Consider the following 19,129-nt stretch of genomic DNA (forward strand, 5'->3'; position numbering starts at 1 on the left):
GACCTGCCTGTCAGCTGGGCTTAGTGATTACCACTGTTGCTTCACAGCAAGAAGATCTGAGGTTCATTTCTGACCTGGTGCTTCCTGTGGGGAGTGTTTTCATGTTAACATAGGGTCCCTCTGGGTGCCCCGGCTTCGTCTCACTCACAAAAACATGCAGGTTAGGTGAATTGGTGGCTCTAAATTGACTGTGTGAGAGTGTGAATGCGTTTGTTCGTCTACACGTGTCAGCCCTGCAATAGACGAGTGGCCCTTTCAATTTGTACCCCACCTCTTGCCCACTGACTGCTGGGACAGGCTCCAGCTCCCCTGTCACCCATAAGCAGGTTCATAAAATGAATGAATGCCTGTCAACTGTTGAACACTAGGGGTGGGGGGATCTATACTCATGATACTGCAATTTTATTGCTATTAATTTTTAAATGAAATTTAAAAAGTTGAGAATCAATACAATTCACACTCAACTGCTTATGGATGTTGCGTATGGAACGTTGAGCCGTATCATATCATGGATGTCTGATTTAAAGGCGACAACAAAAGCTTTGAGTTTGTATTAAAAAAAAACAGCTACATTCCATACAGATATTTTATTAGATGAAGATCCAATGAGATATAGTCAATATCAGCATCCTCCTTTACAAAAAACATTAAGGTTGAAACATTTCCAGTAAAAAAGTAGTATCGTACAGTCACTGTGGGATACCGGAGAGAAAGCATGACATGACCTAAATCATATTCATTCATCATCATGTGGATAAAACACAACGACTCTATTTACAATGTATCACACGGAGGTTAACATGAACAGTAATCCTCATAGCGATTACAGCAAATAGATTCATATATATATTAAGATCTTTTCTTTACAAAATCATTTTATAACACAGAGAAAGGCTATCCACAACCTCAACTTCCAGCTGTACACACCTCATAGTTTTGTAACTTTTTTTTACTCCCCAATCAAAATGAGATCTTTTGTTTGGTCAGTTTATTGTGGATGGGCAGGTTCTTTGGTTGCGTGGCATCCAACTATCTCAGTTGGCTGCTCAATGTTTTACTCTGTTTACATTTTGTTGGACATGGCTACTTTTGAAAACAGATTTTTATGCATTTTTATGCACCACCGTGTGTCATGAAGTGGAAGTTCCAAGAGCTTTTGGAAAGTAGGATTTATCCTGTGATGCGAACCAATGTCAGCAGATGCACTCAACGATAGATTTCTTTGCAAATAAAGACACAAATCTCACAAAAACAACACAGAGATGTGCAGGAAAAAGACTGAAAATGCAGTTTTAGTGCATGCATGTGTCACTTTTGCATTTTAATGGGAACTGCATTGGCATCTCCCATTTGAAATGATGACTGTTCTTTTAGAGAACAACACATTCAGCACATTAAATAGGCCTCAGTGTGAGAACACACAGGCTTAAGCTCCACATGAAATATTACCGCCCAGGTAATGAGCTTTCCCATGATGCACGTGGAGTATTCATTAAGCAAATCAAATGGTACAAAAAAGAACTCAAACTGGGGCAAAATGAGAGCACGTAAAATAAGAAATTCTTTTGTTCGCCTTTAAAGGGTAGTTTAGTGAAGAACACTAACCACTTAAACTGTAGCCATCCCAGACTGATAGAGAGCCTAAGAACGATAGCTTTTAGCGTTTACCCCACTGTGGTCATGCGACATCTTCAGTAAATGACATAATTAATCTATATTTTGTTTTTGGTTTCACCATGTGTTCAGTAGTTGCTGTTGTTTTTTTCACACCAGTCTGCTTGGATCCGAGAGCGGGTGTTGTGCTTTACGGCCGCTGCTCCAATCCTGCAGATCCTCACCCTCACTTACTGACCTGTAACAGCAGACAGGTAACAATACCTTTGGGAATACCAGCCAAAGTTTTTCACCACAGACTCACTTATTTTGTGTAATTCCATCTCGCCACATAACAAAGGTGAACACAGAGATCAGTGATATGCGGACTGGACCGGTAGATCACATTACACGACTCACTGTATCGAAGAATGGGTACAACCCAGGGGACCTACTTTGTTGGTGTGAGAGCAAATTCCTCAGAGGTTTTTGGACAAGCTGGGTGCTTCTCTGTTTCACTCCCAGCTATCACTCCACCTGCCCTGAGCTGTATAACAAAATCATGAATTGGATCCCATCTTTGAGCAGTCTAGAGTAGGACAATTGCCTTGAAAAGAACCGCACTCCATAACCCTGTTGCCCATGTGCTCAGGCCTCCATGCCAAGCTGCAGTACCAGGCCTCATCACTGGCCTAGCTGGCATGGCCCTCATCAACTAGATTTGCTATAATCATCTCAGGTCACCTCATTTGCACTGAAGACAGACTGAATCCTTGTTAACCTTGGCTATGGCCAATAAACCCTGACAGCCCGGGCCAACCGGCCTCCTACTTGCTGAATGACTCGTTAACTGGTTTTAACTTGAAACAATGTTGGACATGGTAGCATTCTCCAAACAACAAAGGTGCCTTCCAACAATTTTTTCAAATGAAAGAGCACAGAAAATAACAATGACCATAGCTGGCCAGTCACCTAGTCCTGCTAGCTGCTCATTAGCCTGCCTAGTCTGTCTCTCTGTCAAGCCGGGATGTCTGAAAACTGTCAGTGTGGACATCAAGAGACGTGAAGGGAGGGATGGCCAAGAGAGTTACGGAGGTTAATGGTAAATCAGCCAAACCAAAGCCATACACTCACCCACCACAGAAGACTGCCCTGAACCCAAACACGCCCCTCATGTCTAGATAAGTCCATCCAGCTACCCAACCTCCCCCAGTGCGGTCACGTTCCAGCGGTGTCCTTCAGTCCCAGCCATTGTCCTTTATCATGTGGGCCAGCTCGATGATGAATTTGCCCTCTTTGTATTTCTGACTGCTTTCAAAGGCATGTTCCTGGAGAGAGAGAGAGAGAGAGAGAGAGAGAGAGAGGGAGAGGCAGCTTTAAACTCACGTGACTAAAAGACAGACACTGTACATACAGCCAGAGGAAGAGTCGAAGAAACACAGATGTTGAGATGTTTTCTTTTCAGTTGTTTGAATCCTGGCTGTTCTGTAGCTATTGAATCTGATGATGCAACAGAATCAAAACTGTGACTGTGCTCTTGTTCCATTCTTCATAATGGCACGAATCTTTCAGTAGCTCCATTGTTAGGCAAACCCAATCATCAGCAAGGCAGCATGCTTTACTTTCACAGGCAGTAACATGAATTTGGTGTGTAACCAAAATGCCTCTGGAAACTACAAAGACAGGCATTAGCACACATGCTTCCACTCATACATCATCTCTCAATGTAAAAAAATGACTGCTACATGCCCAAGACCTGCGTTTTTATTCAGACTGGCTTACAGTGTTTAACGTTTTCCATTCCAGGGCAGAGTACACATTTGCACTGGTTCCTCTTCTACATTATGCCCACACTAATATGTTGAATTTACTTGAAAAAAGTTGGAAAGATGATTACCTCACTTATAGTTGTGCTCAAACGTTTACATACTCTGGCAGAATTTTACATTTTTTTGGCCATTTCTCAGAGAATATGAATGATAACACAAAAACTTCTCTTTCACTCAATGTTGGTGGTCATGTGAAGCCATTTATTGTCAAAAAACTGTGCTTGCTCTTTTTAAATCATAATGACAACAGAAACTAACCTAATGACCTTGATCAAATGTTTACATACCTTGGTGATTTTGGCCTGATAACATGCACAAAAGTTGACACAAATGGGTTTGAATAGCTACAAAAGGTAACCACCCTCACCTGTGATCTGTTTGCTTGTAATCAGTGTGTATATAAAAGGTCAGTTCAGGGCTCCTGACAGATCTTTCATCCAGTGCTCCACTGACATTTCTGGTTTCTGAGTCATACGGGAAGCAAAATAATCATCAAAGAAAAGGTAATTGAACTGTATTAAACAGGAAATGGATATAAAAACATATCCAAGAGACTGAGAATGCCAATCAGCAGTGTTCAAACTCTAATTAAGAAGTGGAAAATGAGGGATTCTGTTGGAACCAAACCATGGTCAGGTCGACCAACAAAAATTTCAGCAACAACTTCCAGGAAAATTGTTTGGGATGCAAAGACAAACCCACAAATAACTTCAGCTGAAATACAGGACTCTCTGACAAACGTGGTGTGGCTGTTTCAAGATGCACAATATGGAAGTACTTGAAGAAAAATGGGCTGCCATTACGACACAAATGACACAAAGTATCCCACTTGTAATACATCAAACAGCACATAGAACAAAGTAATTTGGAGTGATGAGACCAAAATTGAACTTTTTGGCCACAACCATAAACACTACATTTGGAGAGGAGTCAACCAGGCCTATGATGAAAAGGTACAACATCGCTACTGTGAAGCACAGAGGTGGATGGCTGATGTTTTGAGGATGTGTGAGCTACAAAGGCACAGGAAACTTGGTCAAAAGTGATGGTAAGATGAATGCACCATGTTATCAGAAAATATTGGAGGTAAATTTACATCAGCCTGGAAGCTGCGCATGGGCCATACTTGGACATTCCAACATGACAATGATCCAAAACACAAGGCCATATTGACCTGTCATTGGCTACAGTAGAATAAAGTGAAGGCTCTGGAGTGGCCATCTCAGTCTCCTGACCTCAGTATCATTGAACAGGAACTGGAGGCTTTTTGCCAAGAGGAATGAGTAGCTTTATCATCAGAAAAAATAGAACGTTGTCCACAACTACAACCCCTGGCAAAAATGATGGAATCACCGGCCTCGGAGGATGTTCATTCAGTTGTTTAATTTTGTAGAAAAAAAGCAGATCACAGACATGACACAAAACTAAAGTCATTTCAAATGGCAACTTTCTGGCTTTAAGAAACACTATAAGAAATCAGGAAAAAAAATTGTGGCAGTCAGTAACGGTTACTTTTTTAGACCAAGCAGAGGGAAAAAAAATATGGAATCACTCAATTCTGAGGAAAAAATTATGGAATCATGAAAAACAAAAGAACGCTCCAACACATCACTTTTGTTGCACCACCTCTGGCTTTTATAACAGCTTGCAGTCTCTGAGGCATGGACTTAATGAGTGACAAACAGTACTCTTCATCAATCTGGCTCCAACTTTCTCTGATTGCTGTTGCCAGATCAGCTTTGCAGGTTGGAGCCTTGTCATGGACCATTTTCTTCAACTTCCACCAAAGATTTTCAATTGGATTAAGATCCGGACTATTTGCAGGCCATGACATTGACCCTATGTGTCTTTTTGCAAGGAATGTTTTCACAGTTTTTGCTCTATGGCAAGATGCATTATCATCTTGAAAAATGATTTCATCATCACCAAACATTCTTTCAACTGATGGGATAAGAAAAGTGTCCAAAATATCAACGTAAACTTGTGCATTTATTGATGATGTAATGACAGCCATCTCCCCAGTGCCTTTACCTGACATGCAGCCCCATATCATCAATGGCTGTGGAAATTTACATGTTCTCTTCAGGCAGTCATCTTTATAAGGAAAGGCACCAAACAAAAGTTCCAGCATCATCACCTTGCCCAATGCAGATTCGAGATTCATCACTGAATATGACTTTCATCCAGTCATCCATTCTCCACGATTGCTTTTCCTTAGCCCATTGTAACCTTGTTTTTTTCTGTTTAGGTGTTAATGATGGCTTTCGTTTAGCTTGTCTGTATGTAAATCCCATTTCCTTTAGGCGGTTTCTTACAGTTCGGTCACAGACGTTGACTCCAGTTTCCTCCCATTCGTTCCTCATTTGTTTTGTTGTGCATTTTCGATTTTTGAGACATATTGCTTTAAGTTTTCTGTCTTGACGCTTTGGTGTCTTCCTTGGTCTACCAGTATGTTTGCCTTTAACAACCTTCCAGAGTTTAGACACAGCTGACTGTGAACAACCAACATCTTTTGCAACATTGCGTGATGATTTACCCTCTTTTAAGAGTTTGATAATCCTTTGTTTCAATTGACATCTCTCGTGTTGGAGCCATGATTCATGTCAGTCCACTTGGTGTAACAGCTCTCCAAGGTGTGATCACTCCTTTTTAGATGCAGACTAACGAGCAGATCTGATTTGATGCAGGTGTTAGTTTTGGGGATGAAAATTTACAGGGTGATTCCAAAATTTGTTCCTCAGAATTGATTGAGTCCATATTTTTTTCCCTCTGCTTGGTCTAAAAAAGTAACCGTTACTGACTGCCACAATTTTTTTTCTTGATTTCTTATAGTGTTTCTTAAAGCCAGAAAATTGCCATTTGAAATGACTTTAGTTTTGTGTCACGTCTGTGATCTGCTTTTTTTCTACAAAATTAAACAACTGAATGAACATCCTCCGAGGCCGGTGATTCCATAATTTTTGCCAGGGGTTGTACTACAAAAGACTCCATGCTGTCATTGATGTTAAAAGGGGGAGGGGGGGGGGGGATACACAGTATTAAAAACTGTGCTATGTAAACTTTTGATCAGGGTCATTTGGGTAGTTTCTGTTGTCATTAATATTTAAAAAGAGTAAACACAGTTTGACAGTAAAAGACTACACAGTCACTAACGATGAGTAAAAAAAAAAAGTTTCTGTGTTATCATTCATATTCTCTGAAAAATGGCCAGAAAAATCTAAAATCTGGTATGTAAAGGTTTCAGCACAGCTATATCCTCGGGTCAACTCTGAAATTAAACCCAAATTATTTCACCACTGGTTTACTAATGACACCAGTTGCTGGTTTTTGACACCTCATTGTGTACATTTTTGGCACAAAAAACAAGTGGATACCCAGTTAGGGCATGAACATGTGTGTAATATGTGGTATTATATAATGGCTGAGGAGATCCTTGTCATTTGATTGGTGCTTTAAATGTCACATGACATGGATTATTCATCCCATTTGTTTAGGGTACATTTTGAGTGCGATTTGGTTCCATTTACAGTACAAATTTGGTTACATACTCGTACATTTGATACCACTGCACTCTGCACACACACGCACGCACGCACACACACACACACACACACAAAAATCCACACCGCTGTAAACCATGTGAATGCATGAAAAGCTGACGTGATTTTTGGCTGGACTGAGGAACTACACAAAGTCGTTTTTTTAATGGAAGTCCGAAGTCAGTGCACAGCATCACTGGACGACATGTCACAATTTGGACTTTAGCAGCAGTGGAACAACAAAATGTAAGTCCCTTTTGTTTATAAATTAATAAAATATCAAATGACAAGGATCTATTTTAGCCATTACATAAAACAAATAATGAATGTTTTTACATTCTTTCAATGGAACAAATATTTAATTTGGTGAAAGCTGGAACAAACCATTCAACGAGGCCTCCTTGAATGGTTTGTTCCAGCTTTCACTTCATGAAATATTCGTATCATTGAACTCATAAACCTTCATTATTTGTATAACAGTAGCATTGCTGAACTCACTAAACTTACCCCTGATCCAGCTACATGCTGGATCAGGGGTAAACAGAAGAGGGGCAAGCACGGAGGTATCCGAGCTAGGCTAGCAGCTAAACCAACTCGCCCAGCCATACCATTGTTCCTCTTGGCAAATGTATGATCGTTGGACAACAAAATGGATCACATACTGAAGTTTGCGAATCATACAGTGAGTAACTGCTGTCTTCTTGTTTTCACTGAAACATGGCTAAATGATAACATCCCCAACTCTGCTGTGCAACTCTAGCAGCTAGCATGCTATCGAGCTGATCGGACCCTCGTAAACGGAGGAAAGACTCGCGGCGGGAGTCTGTGCGTCTACATTCGGAATAAGTGGTGCTGGGATGCTGTGGTTGTGTGCAAACACTGCATATCACTAGCGGAGTTTATGATCATTAAGTGCCGTTCCTTCTATCTGCCCAGGGAGTTTACTGTGATTTTGCTGGTCGCAGTCTACATCCCACCCACCAACAGCAGCAGTGATAGAAATGCAGCACTCAGTGAACAACAAACTGCACACCCAGATGGTTTTATCGTCCTCAATGGAGATTTTAATCATGCTGATCTCAAAACTGTCCTTCCAAAATTTCACTAGTATGTTGATTTCCCAACAAGGGGAAAAAAATACCTTGGACTTGGCTTACACCACACACAAAGGAGCATACAAAGCCACCCCCTCCCCCACATCGGACTATCTGACCACATACATCATTATTATGCCCATGCCAGCATACAGACAAACTGTGAAAGTCATCAAATCTGTTAAGAAGCAGGTAAGAGTGTGGCCAGAGGGGGCCACCCCTGCTCCCCAGGACTGCTTTGACACAACGGATTGGGAAATGTTCAAACACGCAGCAACCTACAACAACAACACTGACATTGAGGAGTACACAGACACTGTGACCTCCTATATCACAAAGTGCATTGATAATGTGACCCACACAAAAACCATCATCACCCGGGCCAACCGGAACCCATGGCTGACAGGTGATGTCCACAAGCTGCTGAGAGCCAGAGACAAAGCCTTCAGAGCCGGGGATGAATCTGGCTTGAGAACAGCAAGAGCCAACCTGTCCCGTGGCATCAGGAAGGCAAAAAAGGACTACACACAAAAGATAACATCCAACTTCAGAGACAGCAAGGACGCACAGAGCCATTGAGGTGAGGCATTCAGGCCATCACTGACTACAAGCCAGCACCACAGAGCTGTGAGAGCAACACCTCTCTGCTCAACAACCTGAACCGCTGCTTTGCACACTTTGAAGCACTGAACACCACACAGCCACAGAAGACCCCACCCCCTCCCCACGACCAGACCCTGTGCCTCTCTGTTGCCAGCGTGAAGAAGACACTGGTGGCCATCAACACCCGCAAAGCAACAGGTCCGGACAACATGCCTGGTCGCGTGCTGAAGGACTGCGCAGAGGAGCTTAAGGATGTCTTCACAGACATCTTTAACACTTCCCTGAAGCAAGTCGTTGTTCCATCATGCTTCAAAGCTGCCACCATCATACCTGTGCCAAAACAATCAGCTCCATCCTACTTCAATGACTACCGTCTGGTGCTCTTCCCATTACTGACACATGACTGCACAACAACCCACAGCACAAACCATATAGTGAAGTTTGCGGATGACACAACTCTGGTGGGGCTCATCACCAAGGGCGACGAGAGTCACTACAGGGAAGAGGTCAACCTTCTGACCACATGGTGCAGAAACAACAACCTCCTGCTGAATGTCAGCAAGACCAAAGAGATTGTTATTGACTTCCGGAAAGGTCAAACCCAACACCTGCCACTGACCATCGAGGGTGCTGCTGTGGAGAGAGTGAGCAGCACCAAATTCCTGGGGGTGCACATCAGTGAGGACCTGTCCTGGACCACCAACAATGCATCACTGGCAAAGTAGGCTCAGCGGCGTCTCTACTTCCTGCGCAGACTCAAGCGGGCAAGTGCTCCACCAACCATCATGAGCACTTTCTACCGTGGCACCATTGAGAGCATCCTCTCCAGCTGCCTCACTGTGTGGGGCGGAAACTGCACTGACTACAACAGGAAAGCCCTGCAGTGCATAGTGAATACAGCTGGAAGGATCATTGGTGCCCCACTCCCCTCTCTGCAAGACACATACGCCACCCACCTCACCCGCAAAGCGACCACAATTGTGGGCGATGCAAGTAGGGCTGAAACGATTAGTCGAGTAACTCGAATAATTCGATTACAAAAAATGTTTGAGGCAAATTCTGTGCCTTGAAGCTTTGTTTAACATTGCAGTATATATGCCAGGCCTGTGTGTGGCGCTGTAACGTCCCCAGAAAAACAAACAGAAGTAGAGCAAGCACTAATCAAATTAGCACAAAAGCTACAGCTTTACAACGCAACAAACAGAATGAAATAAAGCCTTTTAGGAAAAAGACGGTCCACGCTGATCATCTGAAATAGCTTACTGTGCATTTAAAGCAAAGCAGTGTGTTTGTTTGTTTAAAAAAAAAAAAAAACACAATTTCATCCGCTGGCCGCTCTATGCGCGGCGGCCGGCTGCTGCCTCTCTCTGCCGGTGTGAGCGGCTCAGCCGGACCCGGCGCCACAAGGGGGCGTTTGGGGGCGACGCCCCCTCACGTCATCAACTTCGCTCCCTCGGATGTGAGAGTTATCAAAAATAAAAAGAAAAAAGAAAGAAAAAGAAATACTGGAATACTTTTTTTTTTTTTTTTACAGCGCATTGTGCTCTGCGTCCTCATCAAGCAGGCCGGTGTTCTGTTGAGATGACGGGACACCTGTTGCGGCACCGCAAAGGGAGAGTATGTGCATTATGTTCTGCGTGTCTGTTTATAAGAATCTTCTCGCCCAGAAGAAAAAAGAGCGCCAACAACTACCCATAACTGTGTTCTGCACTCGGAAAAAGACACCTGCAGCGAGGTGTGAGTGGAAAAAGGCGCAACTGTTGTGTGTTGGGGGGTTTAGCTGGACAAGGTTGGGTTGTTTTGTGTTTGTTTTCCTTCCCAGGTGATTTGGGGCTGTTCTCTGAGGAAAATGTGCTGCAGAAGAGTCTCTCTCCTCTGTTACGATGATTGGCTGCACCTGTTGCATTCTCGTGCGGCTCCCTATCAGGACAATCCACGACACCTGTGATGTTCACGTGCAGATCTGAGGACTTCCAGCTGGTACCAATGTAGTGATGAAGAACTACATTTAAACCAGCAGTGAGTTGGATAAGATTGCCGGAGAAAACGACCTTGTGACGACCGTGTGGGGACGCTGAGGGCCGTTTCAGAGTCTGACATCGCGCCTGTGAAGGAAGACGAGGGTGAGAGGCAAATGTTGTCAGCACACGACAGAGGTGAATATTCTGAAAAGTTTATCCATGAATGTAAATTGGCGTTTATACGCAGCTATAAGTAATTATTGGTGGAAATTGTTTGGCGTGCTCCTCACGGCAGTGGCGTGCGGATTAATGATCCTCCACTAGCTGTGAGCAGCAGCCTCTTTGAATTAAGTTTTGAAACCAGACCTAAATGTGTAGCTGATAAGTTTGCCTCTAAACAATATTTCGTAGTAATAAGTGTTGAATAATCTCATCTCTGTTCCTCCTTCACAGAGTACAGTCTGGGAAAGTCACCTGGGGGGGGGGGTGTTGGCAGAACTCCTGAGTCCTGAACGTTCGGACTCCGACTGTTGAGATGCTGAGAGAGTGCGCCGCCTTTTCACCTCACCAGAACTCTAATTATTTAGTATTTCATGTATAGCACAAAGGGAGAAAAATAAATGTGTTTTCTTTTTGGAACTGCTTCTGATTATTTCATGCTGGGTTCAGTCAGATAATGGACCGCTCCTCAATCCGCGTCTTATCCATAACAGAATTCTCCGGCCAAACCAATATGGACCCAGCGGCAGAAGCAGTTCCATTTCAGGAGAAAGTCCAGAAGCACCTGGAGATGATTCGGGAGCAATAAATCATCACTGCTAGAATCCTTTGATGAATTTTCCCGTGAACTTCGTTTGGTTTTTGATCATCCGATGAAAACAAATATCGTGGTTCAACGATTGCTGAACCTCTGACAGGGGCGACGAAGCGCAGCTGATTATTCTGTGGATTTTCGAGTCTTTTCCGCTCAGTCTGGTTGGAATGCTGTTGCTTTGAGGGGGGTGTTTGTAGACAGGTTGAATGACTCCCTGAAAGACGAGCTAGCCGTCCGTGACGAACCGAATGATTTAGATGAGTTAATATCCTTGGTTATTCGTCTAGACGATCGGCTTAGGGAGCGTGGACGAGAGAGAGGGCGAGTGTCCGAGCGGGGTGTTTTGTCTCACAAGTCCGGACCGCCTCTTCTTCGTTCCTCTGAGACTCCTCCGACGGGACCTCTAGCTCCTCTAGTGGATGAGCCAATGCAACTTGGAAGGGTCAGAACAGCCATATTGCCCCGGTCAAACGAGCGTTAGGAGACAGCATCATAACATGGCTCCAGGTGTTTTATGGACATTTTTGTGGGATATAAATGGGAGTTTTTGTAAACCAGGTTTTGTGTATAGCACTTGAGGTAGTTCTGGTGGGGTGAACAGGCTGGCTGGTCGGAGTTCGTTTGGACTCAGGTAAGCGTGTGTTTTTTTTTTTTATTGTTTATAGTTATTTAATTTTTGTTAGCAGAATGGGTCGTTTTATTTTGTTGGTTTTTATTTCCCTGTCCCCTAACCCCAGCCTCACACACTTCTGGCCGTTCGTCTTTGGTGTTGTGGGGTGGTGCAGGTTGGTTGCTGGGCATTCCCATGAGGACCTCTGCACCTGGGGGGGGAGGAGGTCCAGGGCTCTTTTCTTAGATTTAGTTGTTTCCCGGTTCCTCTCCAGCCTCAGCGTGCCTCTGACCATTTGCCATTGGTATTGCTGAGGTGTCGGGCAGTGTGGATATACTCCAGTCGGAGCGGTGGGGCCGATCAGTGCCGTACGCCTTTTCCGCTGCCCACCCCTCCCGGTAGGCTGGAGTATAGTCGGGGGGTGGGCACCGGCCATCTTGCTGGTTTTCCCCTGCCCTTAGGTTTGGAGCTGGGTTGCGTTTTTCCTATTGGCTTCTCCGGCTTAGTAGTCCTGTGCCGATTGCCACGACGTGTTTCCTGATGGACCTGGAGGGTCTTTCGGGGTGCTGGGGAGGTCAATGGGGCTTTCTGTAGTTTTTGTTTGCTCCTGGAGTGGTTTTTGGAAATCCCTGGGGGTTTGGGGGTTTGGGGTTTTTGTTTCCTCCTGTTTCCCCCCGGGGTTTGATGGGACGGTCCTCTGGGGGGGAGGCTGACTGTGGGGGAGGCTGACTGTGGGGCCGACCGGCCGTGTTGGGCTGGGGTGGGGTTCCTGGGTTGTGGGGGTGTCTCCTGGGGTTTGATGGGACGGTCCTCTGGGGGACATTAAGGCTCCCGTGTATGCCTGGGGATTCCTGGATGGCTCCTGCCGTGGTCGTTGCTCCTGGGGTTGATGACGATGTCCCCTGGGGGAAGTCGGGCTCCACATGTTGGGGGAGGGTGTTGTTTGTTTTTTCCTTTGACCTGTGTTCTACTGTGTTGGGGGACGGTCCTCTGGGGGGGGGGGGGGGGGGGGGTGTTGGGTTGGGTATTGTGTTTTTCTTTTGTGTTTACCCCGGTGTGCTTCCCTGGGGTATGTTTGTGGTGCTCTCTGGGGGGGATGCTGGGGGCCTTTTTTTTGTGTTTTGTTTTTGTGTTTGGGGTTGTTTCGGGATGTTTTTTTTTGTTTTGATGCTGGCCAGCCTTTCTACCGCATCTCCCGGCTCTGCTGCCTGCTGTGATCTCTGCCCTCCTCCTGCTTTGGCCTTTGATGTGTGGGGTTGTTTTTGGGTCTGGTTTGTACGGTCGCCGGGAGGCTTCCCATTGACGGGGGGGTACTGTTGTGTGTTGGGGGGGTTTGGCTGGACAAGGTTGGGTTGTTTTGTGTTTGTTTTCCTTCCCAGGTGATTTGGGGCTGTTCTCTGAGGAAAATGTGCTGCAGAAGAGTCTCTCTCCTCTGTTACGATGATTGGCTGCACCTGTTGCATTCTCGTGCGGCTCCCTATCAGGACAATCCACGACACCTGTGATGTTCACGTGCAGATCTGAGGACTTCCAGCTGGTACCAATGTAGTGATGAAGAACTACATTTAAACCAGCAGTGAGTTGGATAAGATTGCCGGAGAAAACGACCTTGTGACGACCGTGTGGGGACGCTGAGGGCCGTTTCAGAGTCTGACATCGCGCCTGTGAAGGAAGACGAGGGTGAGAGGCAAATGTCAGCACACGACAGAGGTGAATATTCTGAAACGTTTATCCATGAATGTAAATTGGCGTTTATACGCAGCTATAAGTAATTATTGGTGGAAATTGTTTGGCGTGCTCCTCACGGCAGTGGCGTGCGGATTAATGATCCTCCACTAGCTGTGAGCAGCAGCCTCTTTGAACTAAGTTTTGAAACCAGACCTAAACGTGTAGCTGATAAGTTTGCCTCTAAACAATATTTCGTAGTAATAAGTGTTGAATAATCTCATCTCTGTTCCTCCTTCGCAGAGTACAGTCTGGGAAAGTCACCTGGGGGGGGTGTTGGCGGAACTCCTGAGTCCTGAACGTTCGGACTCCGACTGTTGAGACGCTGAGAGAGCGCGCCGCCTTTTCACCTCACCAGAACTCTAATTATTTAGTATTTCATGTATAGCACAAAGGGAGAAAAATAAATGTGTTTTCTTTTTGGAACTGCTTCTGATTATTTCATGCTGGGTTCAGTCAGACACTGAACCGCTCCTCAATCCGTGTCTTATCCATAACAGCGACAGTGGCGCGGTGCCAGGACGAAGAGGCGTGATCAGAGGAACTGTGAAATACTGGACAGTCACTATTAATAATTTCTTATGTGTCCCTAACCCTCGTAGGTTGATCATTAAAATTAAATTCATTAGTTCTAAAAGCCATCATAATTATTTATAGGAAAACATTCTATTTTTATTTCTCAAACAAATGTTTGGGCCTGAAAACAGGTTGGTCTTATTTTTCTACTAAGGTTTGAACTTTGAGAGTGTTTACACACGAGAGAAAAGTGAGAAAATGTTAATGCCTGTTTGAGAAACGTGTATAAAGTGTGTCGTGAGGGGTTTTACAGCCTTAAAACGTCTATAATAATTGTAAAAAATAACGCTGTCTACTTCGCGGATTTCGCCTATTGCGGGCTATTTTTAGAACGTAACTCCCGCGATAAACGAGGGACCACTGTATATCTACGTGAAAGGTTTATCTTTGACCCGTTGTGTGACTGTCATGCCCAATTGTGCTGTGTTTGCGCTTTTGATGGAGGGCTGTATGTGGGGTTAATCTACTGTCTCGTGTCGTTTCTCAGATCAGTTTGTTTGGTTTTGTTGTATGCAGGAGATCACTTGACCGAGGGTCTATACTATGTTCAAATAATAATTAAAAAAATACTGTCATCACTCTTACTCAGTCAGTCTCTTACAACGGTGTAGCCTAAATACACAAGCTTTTTAGGAGCGCACCCAATTCATTACACATGCTCAGAGGCAGGTACCCTCCGGTGCACACTTTTTTTGGGGGGGGGGGGGGGGGGGGAGGGGATAAACTCATCGCCCCCTTAATATTTTTTTTCTGGCGCTGGGCCTGGGCTCGGCACTGCGCTCACACAGCTCCGTCCCGGCCACAGACAGTCTCTGGAAGAAGTACACTCTTTCTTCTGTGGTTTGCTTAGACTCGCAATGAGTTTTAATTTTCGATTTTTTGGGCAACACACAATGCATCACAAACACGGGAACTCAAATAAATAATAAGAATAAAAAACCAGTGACTGCGAGGCTGCATGTTCAACCTCCAGCTGAAAATGAAATGCATTGGCTGAATTGCAGAGAGTGTGTTAAAAATAAATTCATGCAGGGACCCAGTCCAGCACCTTAATAAATAAATAAATACATAAATAAATATGGTTAAATTTTACAAGTTGGGGAAAACAAAAAACAGAAAGCCACAACCCATCGCCATTTCAGCAAAATGTCAAGACTTTGGCTGAGTTCCTGACACCAGGAAAGATCCAAAACTTGGAAAGATGTGAAAAAATAAATAATTACCCAGGAAAACAGAAAGGGACACACTATATTTGACAATCTCCGTGATGACGCAGTGACATTGTGCCATTACTTAGGGAGAGCCCTGGACTGTTAATGTTTTAAAATGCAAAAGTACTTTTTATCCGATTACTCGATTAATCGCTAGAATAATCGAGAGAATACTCGATTACTAAAATAATCGATACCTGCAGCCCTAGATGCAAGCCATCCCGCACATAACCTGTTTAGCACTCTGCTCTCCGGGAAGAGGTACAGGAGCCTCCGGTCCAGCACCACCAGACTCAAATCTAAAAAAAATTTAAAATAAATAAAATTTGTTGCCTATGACCAATGTCCTGCACTGTTTCACTTTATCACCACCACACCACTTGCACAGTGTCTTAACAAAAATCTGCTGCTGCTACAAATACTGAATGGTTTGCACTACTGCACTTTTACTATTACTTCAAATGCTACACTATAAATACTGGTGCACTTTACTGTCCTTATTGTCGAAATGTCTTGTCCTGTCATCACCGAGGGAAGGTGAGAAACAAAATTTCGATTCCTTGTATGTGTTGTACATGTGAAGAATTGACAATAAAGCCGACTTTGACTTTGATGCTAACTAGCTGGCTTAGTAAGTCATTTTAGTAAGTTGCCTTGGTTACCTAGCTAGCTGTGTAATAACACAAATTCACCATCAAAGCATCAAGGAGAATCTGTATGTTAAAATTCACCAATGTTTAACTTAACTCAAACTATCCATGCAGATTAGTCAAGCAACCCTGTGAATCGCTGCAAATTATATTTAAATTCACTGAACCTCTCTGCTAAATTTCCAGCTTGTAATATGCTATAATTTTATTTTTTTTAAATATGTCTTGACTCTGGTCTTCATGCAGCTCTCTACTTCACAATGTATAGCCTAAGGTTTCTTGTCTTAGACAGACCCAGCCTTTGTGACAAATACTGGGGAAACTGGTACATTAATTTTCGAACAAATGTATCGATAAACCAAACACACTAGACATGTAGTAAGGAATCCCAGAAATCTAACTGAAGCCTATCTCAGACACTCACAATATAAATTAGAGTAATATTCATCACATTAGCTAAGTTAATCACTGAGTGCATCAAATTACAGCATGTAACATGAAAGTTCATGCCTTCATATACTGTGTTGACTTGTTTGCCAAATCCATATCCCAGCTACTTGGAAAGCATGACTGTGGTCTGTGGTCATAAATAGCCTTTTTAAAACTCAATTTGCGACCGTAAAATCCAGCATTAATGTTCGCAAATCATCAGACACAATAGGCTTTTTCCCTAATTTTACTGTTGGGGCATATGCAGAACACAGCAGGGTACAGTGCAGTGCATGAAGATAAAGGGAAATGGACTGCATTTATAAAGCAATCTCCCTCTTATCCAGATGCTCAAAGTGCTTTACAATAATGCCTCACATTTACCCATTCTCTCTCTCTCTCACACACACACACACACACACACAAACAAACAAATGTGCACAAAGCCTTTGTATGAATAAGGTGGTGGTCAGAAGGGCCATAGAATGCCAGCCATGCTTCCATCAGTTTGCCCCAGAGCAGCTGTGGCTACACTAGTAGCTTACCATCACCAATGTGTGTGAATGTGCGAGTGAATGAATAATGCAACTTGTAAAACATTTTGGGTGTCTTAAAAATTGCTCTATAAATCCAAGTCATTATTATTATTATTATTATTAAAAGTGCTGCTATGCAATGTGCTCAAGGGCACACTGTAAGCACCTTGGGGAATAAGGACTTTGTTTAAACATGCCTCAGTGATTTTCTTGTCTAACGTAGGGATCAAAATGAGAATTCTCCATTCACAAACCTGCCACTGTGACTTCAAGACAATCACCTTCCTGTGATTTATTCTGTTGATTTAAATTGCGCCTTTTCATGATGTTATAACCAGACAGGCTGACACTGCAAATATGACTGTGATGCTATTAATTCTGCTGCCCGAGCAGGTAGCAACAAACAGGAAACCACTGAAACAAAAACAGAAAAAAATCTAAACAGTTACACTTTGTGACAATATAATTGATGTCAAATAGAAAGTACAATGCCAAACATGAAAGTTAGTGTCGAACTGCAACAAGACACAACGTTTGGAAACAGTACTTAACACAAATTTCAATTTATTTTCATTTATATAGCGCCAAATCACAACAAAGTTGCCTCGAGGCACTTCATGCAAGTAAGTCTAACCTTACCAACCCCTAGAGCAAGTACACAGACAACAGTGGTAAAGAAAAATTCCCTCTGATGATTTGGAAGAAACCTCAAGCAGACCAGACTCAAAAGGGGTGACCCTCTGCTTGGGCCATGCTACCAACACAAATGACAAAACAGGAAATTATACTGGAAATTTTGAGAGATTTTGGGAGACCATGCTGGTGCACAGGACGGAACGCCTGTAGAAGACACCACACCCATCTGTGGATGGAGCCGCACCTTAAACAGAAAGAAAAAACAGAATCAGGTGGCAGAAAGACAACAAATACAGTATGATTTATCAGCATTTCGCGAGAAGAAAAACAGAAAAAAATACTAAGGTGATTGCCGGCCACTAGCCTTAAACTTCACTAAAAGACCCAGAATTTAGATAAAGTTGAGGCCACGGCCCACTCCATTTCCTAATAAAATTAATTTAAAAGGGTAGAAAGCATAGTAACATACTATGCCAGTGTGCTAGCCATATGAAAGGGAAAATAAGTGCTTCTTATGTCTGGACTTGAAATCCTCCACAGAATCTGACTGTTTTATTGATGCAGACAGATCATTCCACAAAGCAGGTGCATGATAAGAGAAAGCTCTGTGACCTGCAGACTTTTTATTCACCCTAGGGATACAAAGTAGTCCTGCACCCTGAGAACGCAGAGCCTGGGCCGGTACATAGGGCTTAAGTTGGTCAGCTAAGTAGGGAGGTGCCAGTCCATGAACAATTTCATAGGTTAGTAGTAGAACCTTAAAATCTGATCTCACAGGGACAGGAAGTCAGTGAAGAGATGCCAAAATGGGTGTAATGTAGTCAAACTTTCTGCTTCCGGTCAAAAGTCTAGCAGCAGCATTTTGAACCAAATGGAAACCCCTAATGCTGGACTGCGGTAAACCAGAAAATAGAACATTGCAATAGTCCAATCTAGAAGAGACAAACGCATGAATCATGGTGTCAGCATCAGCCATAGACAAGAAGGGACGAATCTTCACTATATTTTGCAGACGGAAGAAAGCAGTCCTCATAATATTTGTGGAGGTCAAAGGGCAACGTAGGATCAAAAATTACCCCAAGGTTCCTGACTTTGTCAGTGTGATGTATGACACACGAGCCTAGGCTAAGCATTATCTGGTGAAATTGATCCCGATGTCTCACTGGACCATTCCATGTGGTTTGTAGGTAGCAAACACAAAATATTTGATATTGCTGGAACAGCCAAAGGGCCATCCTCAATTTCAACGTCATCCAATGTAGTAATGGGTATTAAGTTTGCAAAGCATATCCCTGTATGATTTTTATGGACATGTCTGCAGAG

General features: G+C 43.6%; 1 protein-coding gene across 1 annotated transcript in view; it reads right to left on the minus strand.

The window, feature by feature from the left end:
- Positions 1-575: 575 nt before the first annotated feature.
- Positions 576-19,129, minus strand: part of LOC117508411 (protein yippee-like 2) — a 124,051-nt gene continuing 105,497 nt past the window's right edge. The window contains exon 5 of the mRNA XM_034168176.1: positions 576-2,921. Within this exon, the coding sequence (XP_034024067.1) occupies positions 2,832-2,921 (90 nt within the window). The 3' untranslated portion in view covers positions 576-2,831. The remainder of the gene's footprint in view (positions 2,922-19,129) is intronic.

Source organism: Thalassophryne amazonica, chromosome 4 (genome assembly GCF_902500255.1).
Source record: "Thalassophryne amazonica chromosome 4, fThaAma1.1, whole genome shotgun sequence".
Lineage (NCBI taxonomy): Eukaryota > Metazoa > Chordata > Actinopteri > Batrachoidiformes > Batrachoididae > Thalassophryne > Thalassophryne amazonica.